The following is a 15,699-nucleotide window of genomic DNA, read 5'->3' on the forward strand; positions in this document are numbered from 1 at the left end:
AAACAAAGACCTGAGCTACATGGTGTGATGTCTTTGTTCCAGGACGCAGCCAGCTTCCACCTCAAGCCGGACTGCCAGGCCCGGGACTTGCTGGACACAGTGCAGCCAGACCGGTAGGCAGCGCCTCGCTTGCGAGCCAGGAGGTCTAGGTCCTGGGTCCCAACTTGCTACTAATCAAATGTGTTACCCTGAAGAAATCACGGGCCCATTAAGACTCCAATTTCCTCAATTCTAAATTGGGGGAATTAGACTTGATGCTCTTCAAGGTACCTTCGTGTGTATGTGTGTGTGTGTGTGTGTGTGTTTTACTCTCTGAGGTGTGTGTGTGTGTGTGTGTGTACTTGCTGAGTTGTGTCCGACTCTTTGCAACCCCATGGACTGTACCCCATCAGGCTCCTATGTCTATGAAATTTCCCTGGTAAGATTACTGGAGTGGGTTGCCATTTCCTTCTCCAGGGGATCTCCCCAACCTAGGGATCAAACCCGCTTCTCCTGCATTGAGAGGCAGATTCTTTACCACTGAGCCACCAGGCAGCCCCACCTTCAACTCAAATGGTATTCTAACATCCTCTTCAGAAGTAAAAGCATCCTTCATTATTTGAATAAAAGTGGTATACTTAAGTGATTACAGTCACTAAATAAATATCTTAGAATCTTGAAATATATGGGGAAGTGATGTACTAGGGCAATTTTTTATGACATTATCTGAGTAATGAAGTAAAGTCATTCTTCTATCAGAAAGGTTTTATTTTACTTTTATTTCCTTTTTATTTGTCTTTGCCACACCTTGAGGCATGCGGGATCTTAGTTCCCCAAACAGGGATTGAACCCGCACTCCCTGCAGTGGAAGCACAAGTCTTAACTGCTGGACCACCAGGGAAGTCCAGAAGGATTTTAAAATTAGATTTCAGGAACCCCAATGATGATAGTCTGTCAACTAAAACTAGTTCTAAAGGTTTAACCACAGGAGAGCAGATGGCATTGCAGGGTTTCACCCTGCGTTGTAAGTCTGTGGTTTTCTGCGTGTTTATGTGTGTTTTGTTATACACAGAATTATTCTATTATTCACCCACATGAACATTTTCTCTGAGACAGAACAAGTAATTCAAAGAAAAAAAAAAAGAGAAACCAGTGTCAGTCAGGTGGAGCCTGGACTTATTGGGAGGCCACTGGCTGAATCCTGGGAACTGTGACTATACCTGGAGATGAAGAGACTTCTGCTAATGAAACTACTTCAAGAGTCCAAGAAATTCTCATGAGATTTCTAAAACAGAGATATTTTGTTTTTTGTCTTGTAGCCAACCTGAAGGACTTTTTCTATATATAATATTATGCTCCAAAGTAAAGTGTCTGTGGAATTTACCTAAAATAGCCATTATCCACTCCCCTGTTTTTTTAAAAAAGAAGTTGTTATTCACTGACTACACACTTCCCACAAAGTACTTTGCTTACTGAATATTGTAAGAATAGGGAAGGAAAGTCAGGATTTTGTGTGATTACATTTATAACTTTTGCTTATGCATGGAATCTAGAAAGATGGTACTGCTGAACCTGTTTGCAGGGCAGCAGTGGAGATGCAGACACAGACAGCAGACTTGTGGACGCAGCGGGGGCAGGAGAGGGTGGGACTAACTGAGAGAATACTATGCTGCTGCTGCTGCTAAGTCGCTTCAGTCGTGTCCGACTCTGTGCAACCCCACAGACGGCAGCCTCCCAGGCTCCCCCGTCCCTGGGATTCTCCAGGCAAGAACACTGGAGTGGGTTGCCATTTCCTTCTCCAGTGCATGAAAGTGAAAAGTGAAAGTGAAGTCGCTCAGTCTTTTCAGACTCTTAGCGACCCCATGGACTGCAGCCTACCAGGCTCCTCCATCCATGGGATTTTGCAGGCAAGAGTACTGGAGTGGGGTGCCATCGCCTTCTCCGAGAGAATACTATGGAAATGTATATTACCATATGTAAAACAGATAGCAAGTGGGAATCGGGGAGCTCAACTCTGTGCTGTGTGACAATTTAGAAGCCTGGGAGGGGGTACAAGAGGGAGGGGACATGTGTGTACCTGTAGGAGATTCAGGAGGGAGGGGACCTCCATGTGGCTGATTCATATTGATGTATGGCAGAAGCCAACAAATATTGTAAAGCAATTATCCTCCAATTTATACAAAAATAAGAAAAATGTACTGAGTGCTTAAAGCCTTCAGCAAACATGTGAAGATAGAAAAGGACGTTATTTCCCTAGTGTATCTTCCAGCCTATGTATTTCAGCACATTGAGTTAGCCATTCCAGAGTTTTTAACCTCTGTGTTTAATAAAGAAAAACAGCCTCAGTGTAGTTTTTGGTAAGCCTCTTAGTTCCACAGTGTATGTCCCGCTCCACCTCCTCATGACCTGTAAAATCGTCCCACTAAGGAGTATGATACAGGATAAAGAAAACGGGCCCTGAGTTCGGCTCCTGGCTTTATTTTGTAACTCTGTGGCTTTGGGACAGTTGTATACATTTCTTCATTTTCATTTAAATTAGAGATGATAAAATAATACCTTACCCCCCAGGGCCATTTGGACATTGAAATGTAAATTCATACCCGTGCTTAGTTAACACAGTGCGTGGCACATAGTAAACAGTGAAAAATATAAAGGAAGATTTTTGAAGCTTAAGGAACAAAATTGGGTCATTTGTAGAGATGTGGATGGACCTAGAGAGTATCATACAGAATGAAGTAAGTCAGAAAGAGAGAAACAGTATTGTGTATTAACCCATATATGTGGAATGTAGATAAATACTATAGATGATCTTATTTGCAAACCAGTAATAGAGACACAGACATAGAGAACAAATGTGTGGATACCAAGGGGCAGGGGAGGAATTGGGAGATTCGAGTTGACACATATATGTGTGTCTGTGTGTGTATACACACACACATATATATATTACTGATACTATGTATAAAATAGATAATTAATGAGAAACTACTGTATATAGCACAGAGAGTTCTACTTAACGCACTGTGATGACCTGAATGGGAGGGAAATCCAAAAGGGAGGAGATATATATATATATATATATATATATATATGTATGCCTGATTCATTTTGCTGAAGAGTAGAGACCAACACAACTTTGTAAAGTAACTATGCACCAATAAAAGTTAATCCTTAATAAAAAAAAATGAAACTTATGATCATATGGCAATAAATAGAGCCATTAGAATGACAAAGAGGCAGAGGAAATGATACAAGATGCACAGACAAAATATTTTCATCAAATCTTATCCGTTGCAGATAAGGTAAATGTCTCAGTGGTTTTCGTTTCCCATCTTTAGATTATTCCGCCCCGTGCTGGAGTCATCAGCGCCCCCCAGAGCCACGCACGGGTGTCTGCTGGGAGACTGACTCCTGAAAGCCAAAGCAAAACCTCAGAAGTACTGAAAGGTAGACCCGTAGTCAAAACAGCAGTGCCATTCTGTATCCTTCCCTTCCACTTCTTTTCTTTTTTCTTTCGCAATCTCTCACTTTATACAACTTGCTCAAATTCTTTCTCTCTCTCTTTTTTTTTTTCCTGTCTTTCTGAATGCCATAATAAAGGAGGCTACTGGGGGCTGAGACAGGGACTGGAATTTCCTACCATTTCCTGAAAGGAAGGATAAACTCAGTTTTCCAGAGAATGCCTAACATCTGGAAATTACTTTCTTTAGGGCCAGCTCTTCTTCCCGAGCCCCTGAAGCCTCAGGCCGCCCTTCCTGTGCCGCCTTCTCTTGCGCCACCTTCTCTTGCGCCACCTGTTCAGAAGATGCAGGAGCCTCTCATCCCGGTGGCCGCACCTCTGGCCCAGGCTGCCCTGCAGCCCAGCCTGGAAACGCCCCCGCAGCCACCCCCTCGGAGCAGGTCGTCCCACAGCTTGCCTTCTGAGCCTCCGGCGCAGCCGCAGGTAAGGCCTTCCAGCGGGGAGAAAGATCATCTGGGTGTGTGTGTGTGTGTGTGTGTGTGTGTGCCTTTGCTTACATTTTGTTTTGTTTTTCCCTTTTTTTTTTTTTTTACTGAGGCATATTTGATGCTCTTGCTGTAGTCTTTGAACATACTTATTTTAATTATTAGCTTTAGAAAAAACACCTAAGATTTGATTTTTTAAAAAATTTTGTCATTTGCTAGTAATAACATGTTTAGATATGACTTCAACCAGTGAATGTCATTTGACCACTCAGACTCATCACACAACAAAAGCACGTTTGGCCGTTTGAGGGTTTGGGTTTTTTGTTTGTTTGTCCAACCTGTTGTCTAGATCACGGGTTCTCAGAGAGTGACCCTAGATTAGGGCTCTTTCCCTAAAGGCTCTTTTCCCTAAAACTTCCAAGCGGCCCCCACGCTGTTTACTTTGTTTAAAGAGTAGGTGATTTTTTTGGTTTTTCTGTGTGTAATTTACTTTGGATACTTAATTAGAGTGGACAGTAATAACTTAGTTTCTTTTTGTTCACAGCTATTAGATTAGTTTTGTCCTTTACCTCCTGGACAGAAAGGCAGTCAGGTCAATCCCTGGCCATTGGCAGTAAATTTCCAATAATCCTATCTCTCCTGATGCTGCAGTTAGCTCTTTTCAGTGATGGAGTCGGCACTGGGCTTCCTTGGGGATCTCTAACAGTTTCAGACACTACTGGATCCATTTAGATGTTTCAGGCATGCAGCAGCAGGCTTATTAACCAAAGTAAAAGCCATCAAAATAATGTTCTCATGAGTATCACATAGAAAATAGTACCATTGCCTTGGTGGGTGGAAATCACAGGATCACAGGGACTTTTGTTATACCAGAGTGATCTCACATTGGAAAGCCTTCTGGTGTATATACACAAAGTTGTTTCAACACAAGAATATTCATGCGAGTTGAATTGTTTTACTTGGAGGCTGTTTTACTTAGTTTTTATTATATACATCTCAGTAAAATCATTAAAATAAGGTTTATCTTTAGTATAAGTTTATCTTTAGTATAAGGTTTATCTTTATATTTCTGTTGTCTAGCCTCACATTGAATTTTATCCAAAAGTTTTAACTTGAAAATGCCATCAAGGCCAAAGAACTGAAGTCTAAGTCTGCTTTTATTTTGGAATAGTCTAAAATACAGAAATATTACACTGGTGATGTCCCTTAAGCATGTTTATAATAATAGTTTGCATTTATTTTTACAGATATGTGAATATGTCCAACTAATTGGCAGAAGTTAGCAGTTTCTTATGCTTCTTCATAGTGAAAAAAAGATTATAAAGTAAATATGAATCTTGAAACAATATGAATAGTTAGCAATTAGCACTTACTTATCAGACTATTGGTCACATTTTTTAAAAAGCTAAGACGGATATATAATTGAGAATAATGTTCTCTTAAGCTAATGAACACCAAAAAGTATTATATAGTTGAGGATGCTGAAGATATATAGTAATTATAGAAGCCCTTCAAACAATAAGTGTCCATTATTTTCTCTTTGCCAATCTACTTTTAGTGCATGATGATTTTTTCTTTTCATTTTCTTATAAGGTGTAGTATTTATTATTATTGTTTTTTAGTGTAATTGGAGGGCAAGAAACTTTCAAAGAAGCCATCTTAAAGCTTTGTATTACTACAGTTTTAGGACAGAAAGTGATCATGATTTTCACAGTAAAGGTGAACCCTAATTCCTAAAACTCTATAAAATGTTCTCAGTATTGAAAGTAGGTGTGGTACTCTGAACAACTTCAGAAGAACACACTGTCAAAGAAGATTGCAGTTCTCAGTAGAAAGTCATCTTGTGACACAGAGAGTACAGGATGAATATTCCGTGACTGCCATCTATCATTTTCTTAGGTCATTTTCCCCTGTTTTGCTTTCTGATTTTCATTGGAATGGGTATGGTGATTTGCTGACGAAGCACAGCAAGCCTGTGCTTTCTGTGTGGTTTAGTAGATTGTATTCTTGACTCTTACATTCTGCTCATCAAAACTGTGAAAGGTGTTTGTTATAAGCCTTTCTTTGCCTCAGTCATTGATATCAAATCCCTCTACACATTACATACACAGACACACTTTCCTGGAGAGTGGAGGTCTTGTTCACGTGTAGGCTGCCTTTGTGCAAGATCACAAAGAGCTTAGTTTCCTCCTGGGAGCTTACAGAAAGATAGGGAGGCATTTTACCTTTTTTGCCTTTTTCATTTTGAACCATAAAAATAATGCCTATTCAAAAAATAATGAACATCTAAAGTCTTAAAAATTCTTCTATAATGGCTATAACTTGAAGAGGGTGAGTTAGTAAAATAACTCACATTTTGATATTTTGGTAATAATATGAAACAGTCTTAGAATTGAACTTAGTAGTTTTTACAAGTCTTTATTAATTCTGCCAAAAATATACAAGGTATTTAAAACATAGACCCACACATGACCCAGCTTTACTTGTTATTACTATTTAAATTATTTGATTCTATAATTCTATATAGAAAAGATTCTTCTAATTCAAGTGATTATATGTTATATATCCTTTAGAAAATGTAAAAATGCCCCACTTATCTGACTTTCAATGTCTTAGGCATCTGATTATCAGCTGAAAACCAGAAGTCAGGAATCCAATGGGAAGTAAAGTAATAGCATCACAGCTATACTATTGGAGTGACAGCCGATAGTGAGGGAAGAGGCCAAGTAGAAAATCTCAGGACTTCCCTGGCAGTCCAGTGGTTAAGACCCCGTGCTCCCAATGCAGAGGGCATGCCTTCGATCCCTGGTCAGGGAACTAAGATCCAGCATGCTGCGCAGCACAGCCAAAAAAGAAAAAAAAAAATCTCAGCTTTCTGGATCAATTTAATACCATCCCCTTGCATCTTAGTATAAACCCATTCCCAGTTTTTATCCAACTCTTACAAAACTAATGCATCAGGATCATCAGGAAAGGTTAAATTCAGGAGTCTCATGTTTTGTAGTAACACATTTTATATAATATAAATATATAATAAATATATTATTTATAAAATAATTTACTATAGAATGGTGTCTCTCGAATCTGTCTAAGTGAGTTATGGTATTTTAAAATAAGGTAAGCTTTAAATATTGGGGAAGATTTGTTCAAACTGTTTCTTAAGAATACTGTAATTTTTTAAAGTACTGCTGTTATAGAAAGATTGTGATTTCATCTTTAGTATCACCCTTCAGAAAATTTGAGTGATAGATTAATAGAACAAGCCTGGATCCTGACCATGTTAAAATAAATACCAGTTTTCACTTTTCTGCAAAGTGGTGCCATTTTGAACAATTTCTCTAATCATGATAAACCCATAGGCTGTCTTAAGGCTGTGTCCTAACCTTCTTGGGCTGCCGTAACAAAATACCATGAACTGGGTGACTCAGGCAGTAGAAATTTGTCTTCTCAAGTTCTGGAGGCTAGAAGCCCGAGATCAGGATGCCAGCATGGTTGGGTTCTGCTGGGGCCTCTTCTCCTGTGCCCACATGGCCTTTCCTTGGTGCTTGCACAAGGGAAGAAAGAGCAAGCCCTCTGGTGTGTCTCCTACAAAGGGTGCTAGTTCCATCAAGAGGGCCCACTCTCACGACCTCATCTAACCCCAGTCACCTCCCAGAGGCCACGTCTCCAAATACCATCACATAAGAAGGTTGGGGTTCAGCATACGAATCTGAGGGGACACAAACATTTCACCCATAGCCTGCTGAAAATACTTCAGTGCTCCAGTAATGTATTTGGAATATTATTTTTGGAATGACTACTTTGAACTAGTTAGTAATCAACCTCAGATAAAATTAAATCCTGAGCCCTATTACAGCAATACATTTTATTGTCTCTTGATCTTATACTGTGACCTGCAGGTCTCACTGCTGTTGGATTTTGTACATAATATAAAACTGAAAGTGTTTTGAATTGTTAGGGTTGCTGCTTGGTCTCAGATTGTCCTCCTAACTCTTTCCCTTGATGTCTATGTTTCGTTTTCTCAAAGCAGGAGCAACCATCAGGGTAACAGGTATCGGATTATTTCTCAATCTTATATGTGCTTCTCATCTGTCTTAGCACAGTAGATGTATGAATCTTTCGCTTCATACATCTAAATTCTCACCCATTTTTAAAAACCACCTGTCCACATTAATAAATTCTGTTATCATACCATAAAACCTGCTTTTTTTCTTAGTATTTTGAATTCTTAGGAACCATTTTAGTTATTCTTGCTAATGCTTTCCCATTTTGCTTTTTTTTTTTACAAAAATTAACAAGACTAAAAAGTATAACTTTAAGAAGGTAAGCTTTAGATATATGAAAGTGTATTTGGCAAAACCAAATTGGTTCGTGGTTTTAACAATGGCAAAATTATGTAAGTATAAAATTCAATTTTTTTCCTAGATTTCTTTTGGGAAATTAAAAAAACCCAAAAAACTAGTAGCATGTAGATTATAACTGGAGGCACTAGGAGATTTTTTTTTTTGTTAAAGAAGAATTGATGATTTACAAAAATGAAAATGAACATTATAGCAGGATTATTTAAGGGCCTTTCCAACACCCTTTTCTGTAAAAAATACCATCATCATTAATGTCAAGTCATCATAAATACTGCTTAGATATATAGAAATTCATTCTAATGTAATGAATGATGATGTGGCTCTCATAATTTCAAATCTCATTGAGCAAAATGATCATGTTTCTGTTAAATTACCTTTAACTTATTTTGAAAGAAAAATTTGTTAATATATGAAAATAAAGATATTTAAATGTGCAACATTTATTTGGCAAAAGCCTATTATTCTAAGCTGTACAAAGCATAAACTTCCTACCTATAATGTCTGTGTCATGGACTCTTTGTCTACCATGGGAGAATCGGGGCCCAGACCCACTCAAGTACTTCTGTTTTGTCATATGAATCGTAAATAACCCAGTCATTACTGGTAATGTGTAGCTAATTGTAATTTTACAGCATCTATAGTAAATTTGTCTCTCAAGTACTATAATACACTTAGAATACAGTTTAGAATTTATGACATGTCTGCTTTTTAATTTTGTTCAAATTTATTGTCATATTAAGTTTGAAGAAAAATAAAACTTGTTTACTTAAAGTATACTATAGATTAGTTGAATAAAATAGATCCTAGAGAGTGATTCACGTAAGAAGTTATCCACACTGTTTCCTTTTGCAAATGAGCAGCCTTCCTTATTCTTTTTTTTTTTTTGCCACTGCATGTGGCTTGTGGGGTCTCTGTTCCCTGACCAGGGGTTGAACCCAGGCCCTGGCAGTGAAAGCAGAGAGCCCTAATCACTGGATCGGAGGGGAATTAGCCTTCCCTATTCTTAAGCACCAAGTTACTGTTTAAGAAGATGCAATTATGTTTTATTGGAGTTTCCCAGGCAGCTCAGTGATAAAGAATCTGTCTGCTAAAGAAGAAGACACAGGTTCAATCCTGGGTCAGGAATATTCCCTGGAGAAGGGAATGGCAACCCACTCCAGTTTTCTTACCTGGTAAATCCCATGGACAGAGGAGCCTGGTGGGCTATAGTTTGTAGTCGTCTTGTGGGGTCACAGAGTCAGATATGACTTAGAGACTAAAATAAGAACAGCAAAACAATGTTTTATTGAGACTGCTGCTCTTTTTCTCAACATATCTTATGAATGTTTAGTTACTTGCTTTAACAATGACCTAAATTCATTTGGGTCATGCTGCATTTTGTACATTGCCAAGTCTCTAGCTAAGTAAAATTCTCCCTCTCCTGTGCTTTTCTTACCTTTAATTTGGCATAAATATCCAAGTCACCCACCTAGTTTTAACAATTATATAGAGTTTTTTTTTTTTTTTAATTAAAATGGAGTTCCTGATAAAGCTAGCTACTTTTCTCGTACAGCCAGGCTTCAGTTCAATGTTTCCCTTAGGAAAGTAGCCTGTGCCCGGTACCACAGCCGGGCTCCACTCCAGCCGGCTTCTTTGTGAACTGGGCACACAGGGCAGACTTTTCATAACTGTGAAGTAGGTCTGACCCCTCCTCCTGCCAGTAACTGTTCACAGCTAGCTCTGCCATGCATAGCTTTATTTTGGTTGAAGAATTACTATCCCAAATAGAAACAGGATTCCTCCCCCCACCACGCCATCCAGTTTAAAGAATCATTGCAGTTAGTTACAACCTATCTAAAGATGAGGAAGGTCAATTAAAAAATATTTTCACATTCAGAATTTATTCTACAAAGGAGAGCTGACGTTAAAAGGCAAAGAATGCTTTGAAAATTTTATTCTACAAGTGGAAAAGGAAATGATGCATTGTCTTCAGCTTATGAATATAGATATACTAATAAAATTATTATCCATAAAGTTGAATTTCCATAGTAACATTAACTCTCAATGAAAATATATTTCAAAAAACAATGAAACCACATCATCATCACAGATGGGTGTTGGAAGTTTATTCATAGCGATTTAGCATAAACTTTGTATTGAATGTGAGTTTTTTAAGTTCATTTGATTATCTGATAGAACTGGGCATGAACCAAACTCATCTGCTAATTCAGTGCAGTTCTCCATTTTACGTATCAATACTTGCATGGATGAAATAAGTTGTATTTATAAAAGAACTTATTTAGCAGAGAGTTTTAAAAAAAAAAAAAATTTCATGGTACTTGTTTAACCACCAGAGTAACAGACTACACAAAGCTCCTTTTTTTATTTTTTGAGTATGTATACTTGACCCCTTCAGAATAAAGAATAATTGAGACAGGAAACAGGGGGGGCATTCAAAGTAACCTTATTGCTTTTTGTTTGTTCTGATTATTCAGTGGGCTCTCTCTTTCCCAGGTGAAAACAAACGGAGTCTCCGCCGTCAGACTGGACTCGCCATTAAAGAGTGACCCATTTGAAGACTTGTCATTGAACCTGCTTGCTGTATCAAAGGCTCAGCCATCTGTTCACACCCCAAACCCAAGGGGGTTGACGCCGTTGCCTTCTGCAGCCCCAAGTAACACCAACACTCTGAGTTCTGTAAGCTGCATGCCGACAATGCCTCCAATTCCAGCCCGGAGTAAATCCCAGGAAAACACGCGATGTTCCCCAAACCCATTCATCCCAAGCTCAAGCAGCACAAATCCTTTCACCGACAGGACCGCCGCTCCTGGAAACCCCTTTCGAGCTGAGTCTCAAGAATCAGAGGCCACTTCATGGTTCTCCAAAGAAGAGCCTGTTGCTCCGAGTCCATTCTCTTCGCTGAGGCCTCTGGATCAGAACAGTAGCAAGCCTTCATCCTCCCTGGATGGGTTTAAGGACAGTTTTGATCCACAGGGCCTGTCTGCACTAACAGTCAGCAACCCCAAAGGATGGGTAACCTTCGAGGAAGAAGAGGACTTTGGTGTGACAGGGAAGTCAGGGTCCACTCGCCCAGACGTTTTCCTGGGTAAGCAGCTGAGCTCGTCTCCTGGCTCCAAGGTGATGCTTGGTGATGACTGGGGTAGGAGTACCAATGTGTCTCTCTGTGTGTTGCCAGCAAGACCACCACCCCCACCGCCTGTCCCTCTGCTCCCACCTGGCACCACCCCTCCCGCAGACGCTTTCACAGCCCTGGCCTCTAAGGCATCACCCACGCTAGACTTGACAGAAAGATAACGTCACACAGTAGAGAGTCCCTTTAGTTTTGGCAGGGTACAGCCAAAAGATTTGGGCATTCGTTATTCATGATGTGCAATAAGTAATTGTTAAGTGCACTGATGTTGTCATGAAATACCACTATTTAATGTGTACAGAGTTGGAATATGTGTATATCAGAATTAAGGAAAAATTTTTCTCATTATTAACTGGAATTTTGGTGTGTTTCTGTTTGGATAAATAAGAGAGAGTAGAAGCCATAAAAAGTGCTCAAAGCTATTTTAGAAAACAGTCCTCATTTAGAAATTCTTCATCAGTCTCCTTTAGAGCATCTCACAAAGCCCAGACAACTTCTAGACGACATTGCTGCCAGCCCTTTCCTACTTGTCAACAATTGGTATCTATAAGTATTTACCAAAGAGCCGTCAAAGGTATACTGGAACAGAATTTAGAAAGACATTGCTTAAAAAAAAAGTGTATACACACACAAACACACAAATGTATACACTTACATACTGGTAAAATACATCACTTAAATTCTAGGGTATAAGTCAGACCAAATTTTTACCTAAAAGTTGTAACAGAGTTCTCTTTTCCATATAATCAAATGGATGGTTGAAAATGAAATTTGGACATTTCCATTATCTTTCTTTCCAAATCTAGAGTAATCTCACGACGGAACCAGAATTTGCCCCCGTTGCACACCCACCCCTTCTGACACACACACCACACACCCCCTTGTCACTCTGGTCCCACACCTCTGCCTGCTTTTCTGGGGGAGGAGCTTCTTGCAGCCGGAAGTAGCATATTGTGTGGACCGACCCTCCTGTCCTTTCAAAACAGCACACTGGCTACAGATAGCAGGGAGGCACGTGCCACCAAATTCAGTGAGAAGTAAATGGGAGTTCAAGGTCCACGGAGGTGTCCGAGGATGGCCCTCCTCACTTCTCTAGCTGGTGAGCCGGGCAGCCCCGACTCCGGGGGCGCTGAACTGGAATCTGCTGCGTGTTCTCTCGCCCCATCTGTGATGCTGCTTTATGTTCTTAGAGGCTACACCTCAAATTAGCTGTGGATTTTGTCTCCTGCACTGCCAGTATGCAGCTGATCCTGCTTTTGATTAATTTTATGAAGACGTTCATGACTTATAGAGAATGTAGTATTTTGATATCATTGAGGAAATCCCAGTCAGAAAATTCCTGGAGCAATAGTTGTTTTGTTGTTAGTTTGAAATCACTTTTACCCATTATATTAGCGTTTTATACAAAGAGTTGTAAATGTCACCTGAATTACGTTGTCCACATTTAACCTTTAAACATGTGCATTGGGGGAATATCAGAAAATGGAGTTCACGACTAAGAATACATAAGATGTAAAAAAGCACAGCAAGCTGCATCGCACTTAACCACATAAAGCAAAACTATTAGGAAAAAGCACTTTTCTAAATGCTCAAATGTTATCAGAATACTATATTTATAAAAGTAATTCTCTCTCTATTAACAGCCAGGAATTGCTGTTAGAAATAACTCTCGTGAGTTTTATATTGTGCTTTTGGAGGGGGGGGGGGTCTAATCATTTCAGCAGTAGTATATTTTAAACAGCAGTATTACTATAAGCAATGTGCTTCAAAATGTGAATTAACTTGTTGAAACTGTGGCTTTAACATCTGTGTGATTAGTGTATATGGTATTTGCTCTCCGTTAGGAAAATAACTCATTATAAACTTTAGTGCGACTGCAGTTCTGTGAGCAGTGTTTCCTATTGAATAGAAACTACTGTCTAAAATACACATATCAAGCAGCAGCTCAGCCTTTATCAGGAAATTCTGCTGATACTTGGCAAGTTGCTGAAAAAGTGCACAAAGTTATGACAGACAGTTAAAGGTACACTGCAAATAACTAGCCATTATTCTACATATTATTACAATATGGACCAGTTCTGTTAAAAGCAGAGCAGAAACTAGACACTAAGGATCTCTCTGTGAGTTCTTTGTTCTCTATAGTAGATTGCTGTTTATAGGTAAGAACTTTATTGCTTATGTGGCACACAGTATTTATAACTATGTACTTTATAGGAGTACAGTATTAAAGTCAGTGGCATATAAACACTGAACATATCCTGTGAAATTTGCTGTCGTATGAAATAAATATACCTGTCTTTACCATACTGACTGCTTTGCTCAAAAGGGAAGAACTTTTCTCAGCTATTTTCCTTTAACTTTACATAGATGAGTTTGGCGATATTTGAGGATTAATTCTTACTGTCAAATCAGTTTTGTTTTTTTTTCCAAATCAGGTATTTTAATTCAAGATGTTATTCTCATCCATTGTATTTCTCTGTGTGATTGTTGTTCAGTCGCTCAGTCATGTCCAACTCTTGGCGACTCTATGCACTGCAGCACGCCAGGCTTTCCTGTCCTTCACCATCTCCTAGAGCTTGCTCAAACTTGGGTCCATTGAGTCGGTGATGCCATCCAACCATCTCAGCCTCTGTCTCTATGTGATACTTCTGCTGAAAGTAGGAAGCTATTCTCAAATTACTAATTGTCATTAAGAAGTCATATGCTTATTCTGTAAGAAAGGCCCTCATTCAACATCTTGCTGGCTTGAAAATAACACAGGAGGCATGAATGATGATTTTCTGACCCACAGCAAAAGAAACAGCTGGGGGGTGGGGGTGGGGCGGGTGAGGGGAGCAGAGGGGAAACAGGCTAACGAATAGCCAGACAAAAGAAGAGATTGCCTTAAAAGACCTAAAGTAAGAGACTGAGGCTGGTGTTCCTGTGAGTATTGCCTTTTTTTCAGATTGCTATTTCAAACAATAACCTTGATTCTTAAATCAATTATGTTCATTAATCTCTGTTTAAGAAGTTACAGATACAGAATAATAGGCTTTGTAAAAACTTTTTATTTTAAGGTAACTGTAGATTTGTATGGGCTTCCATGGTAGCTCAGACAGTAAAGAACCTGCCTGTCAATGCAGGAGACAACAGGTTTGATCCCTGGGTCGGGAAGATCCCCTGGAGAAGGAAATGGCTACCCACTCCAGTATTCTTGCCTGGAGAATCCCCTGGACAGAGGAGCCTGGCAGGCTACAGTGCATGGGCACAGCATAGCAACTAAACAACAACGTGCAGTTGTAAGAAATAATACAGAAAGATCCCAGGTATCCTTTACCCAGTGGTAACATTTGCAAAACTATAGTGCAGTACCACAGCCAGGACTTTAACATTGATATAAAAGATGATTCCATCTCCCTGAAGATCCTGCGTGTTGCCTTCTCCCCACTTCTCTCCCATCCCATGCCCTTCTCCTGTGTCCTTAACTTCTGGCAACCACTAATCTATTCTCCATAATAGATTCTGTTCTCCATATTCACTATGATTTTGCTACTTGAAGAATGTTACATAAATGGAATCATGTGTGTATAACCTTTTTTTTTTTGACTTTTTTACTCAGCACAGTTCTCTGGAGATTCAATAGTTTGTTCCTTTTTATTGTTATATAGTATCCCATGGTATGGATGTATCACAATTGGTTTAACCATTTATTCATCCACTGAAGGACATTTGGGGTGTTCCCAGTTTGGGACTATTATAAATGAAGCTGCTCTGAACACTCATCTCAGGTTTTTATGTGAACGTAAGTTTTCATTTCTCTGGAATAAATGACCAGGGGTACATGCTGGGTCATAGAGTGGTAGCATGCTTGGATTTTTAAAAAGCTTCCAAATTTTCTGCTAGAATGACGGAACCATTTTACATTCCCATCAACAATCTATGAGTGACCCACTTTTTCTTATCTTTGCCTGAATTGCATCGTGGCTTTGTCTTTACCCTAAGAGCTAATGATGGTGAACATGTTTTCATGTGCTTATTTGCCATCTGATGCCTTTTTGTGTGTGAAATATGTGTCTTTTGCTCATTTTCTAAATAGATTGTTTTTTAACTGTCATGTTTTGAGGGCTCTTTGTATATTCTAGAGACTCCACCTCTATTGAATATGTGCTTTGTAAATATATTTCTCTGTCTATAGCTTATCTTTCAGCCTCTCCACATGATTTATAGCCAGATCCTAAGCCCTGCAGGTCCACAATTACCAGCATGAGTGATTGACACAGGAAAACCAAACTCATGTACAAAGCA

At 39.3% G+C, this 15,699-nt stretch overlaps 1 protein-coding gene across 16 annotated transcripts in view; it reads left to right on the top strand.

Annotated features, from left to right (window-relative positions):
• SYNJ1 (synaptojanin 1) overlaps positions 1 to 13,721 on the top strand; it is a 90,949-nt gene extending 77,228 nt beyond the window's left edge. For 9 of the 16 annotated variants that reach the window (XM_027534827.1, XM_027536290.1, XM_027536203.1 and 6 more), the window contains 4 exons: positions 43 to 113; positions 3,318 to 3,426; positions 3,690 to 3,922; positions 10,779 to 13,721. In XM_027534827.1, the coding sequence (XP_027390628.1) occupies positions 43 to 113; positions 3,318 to 3,426; positions 3,690 to 3,922; positions 10,779 to 11,579 (1,214 nt within the window). In that variant the 3' untranslated portion in view covers positions 11,580 to 13,721. Of the gene's footprint in view, positions 1 to 42; positions 114 to 3,317; positions 3,427 to 3,689; positions 3,923 to 7,951; positions 7,976 to 10,778 lie in introns of all 16 variants that reach the window. The other 7 variants (XM_027536638.1, XM_027536999.1, XM_027536813.1 and 4 more) reach the window with 4 other exon arrangements.
• Positions 13,722 to 15,699: the final 1,978 nt, after the last annotated feature.

Source organism: Bos indicus x Bos taurus, chromosome 1, assembly GCF_003369695.1.
Source record: "Bos indicus x Bos taurus breed Angus x Brahman F1 hybrid chromosome 1, Bos_hybrid_MaternalHap_v2.0, whole genome shotgun sequence".
NCBI classification, from domain to species: domain Eukaryota; kingdom Metazoa; phylum Chordata; class Mammalia; order Artiodactyla; family Bovidae; genus Bos; species Bos indicus x Bos taurus.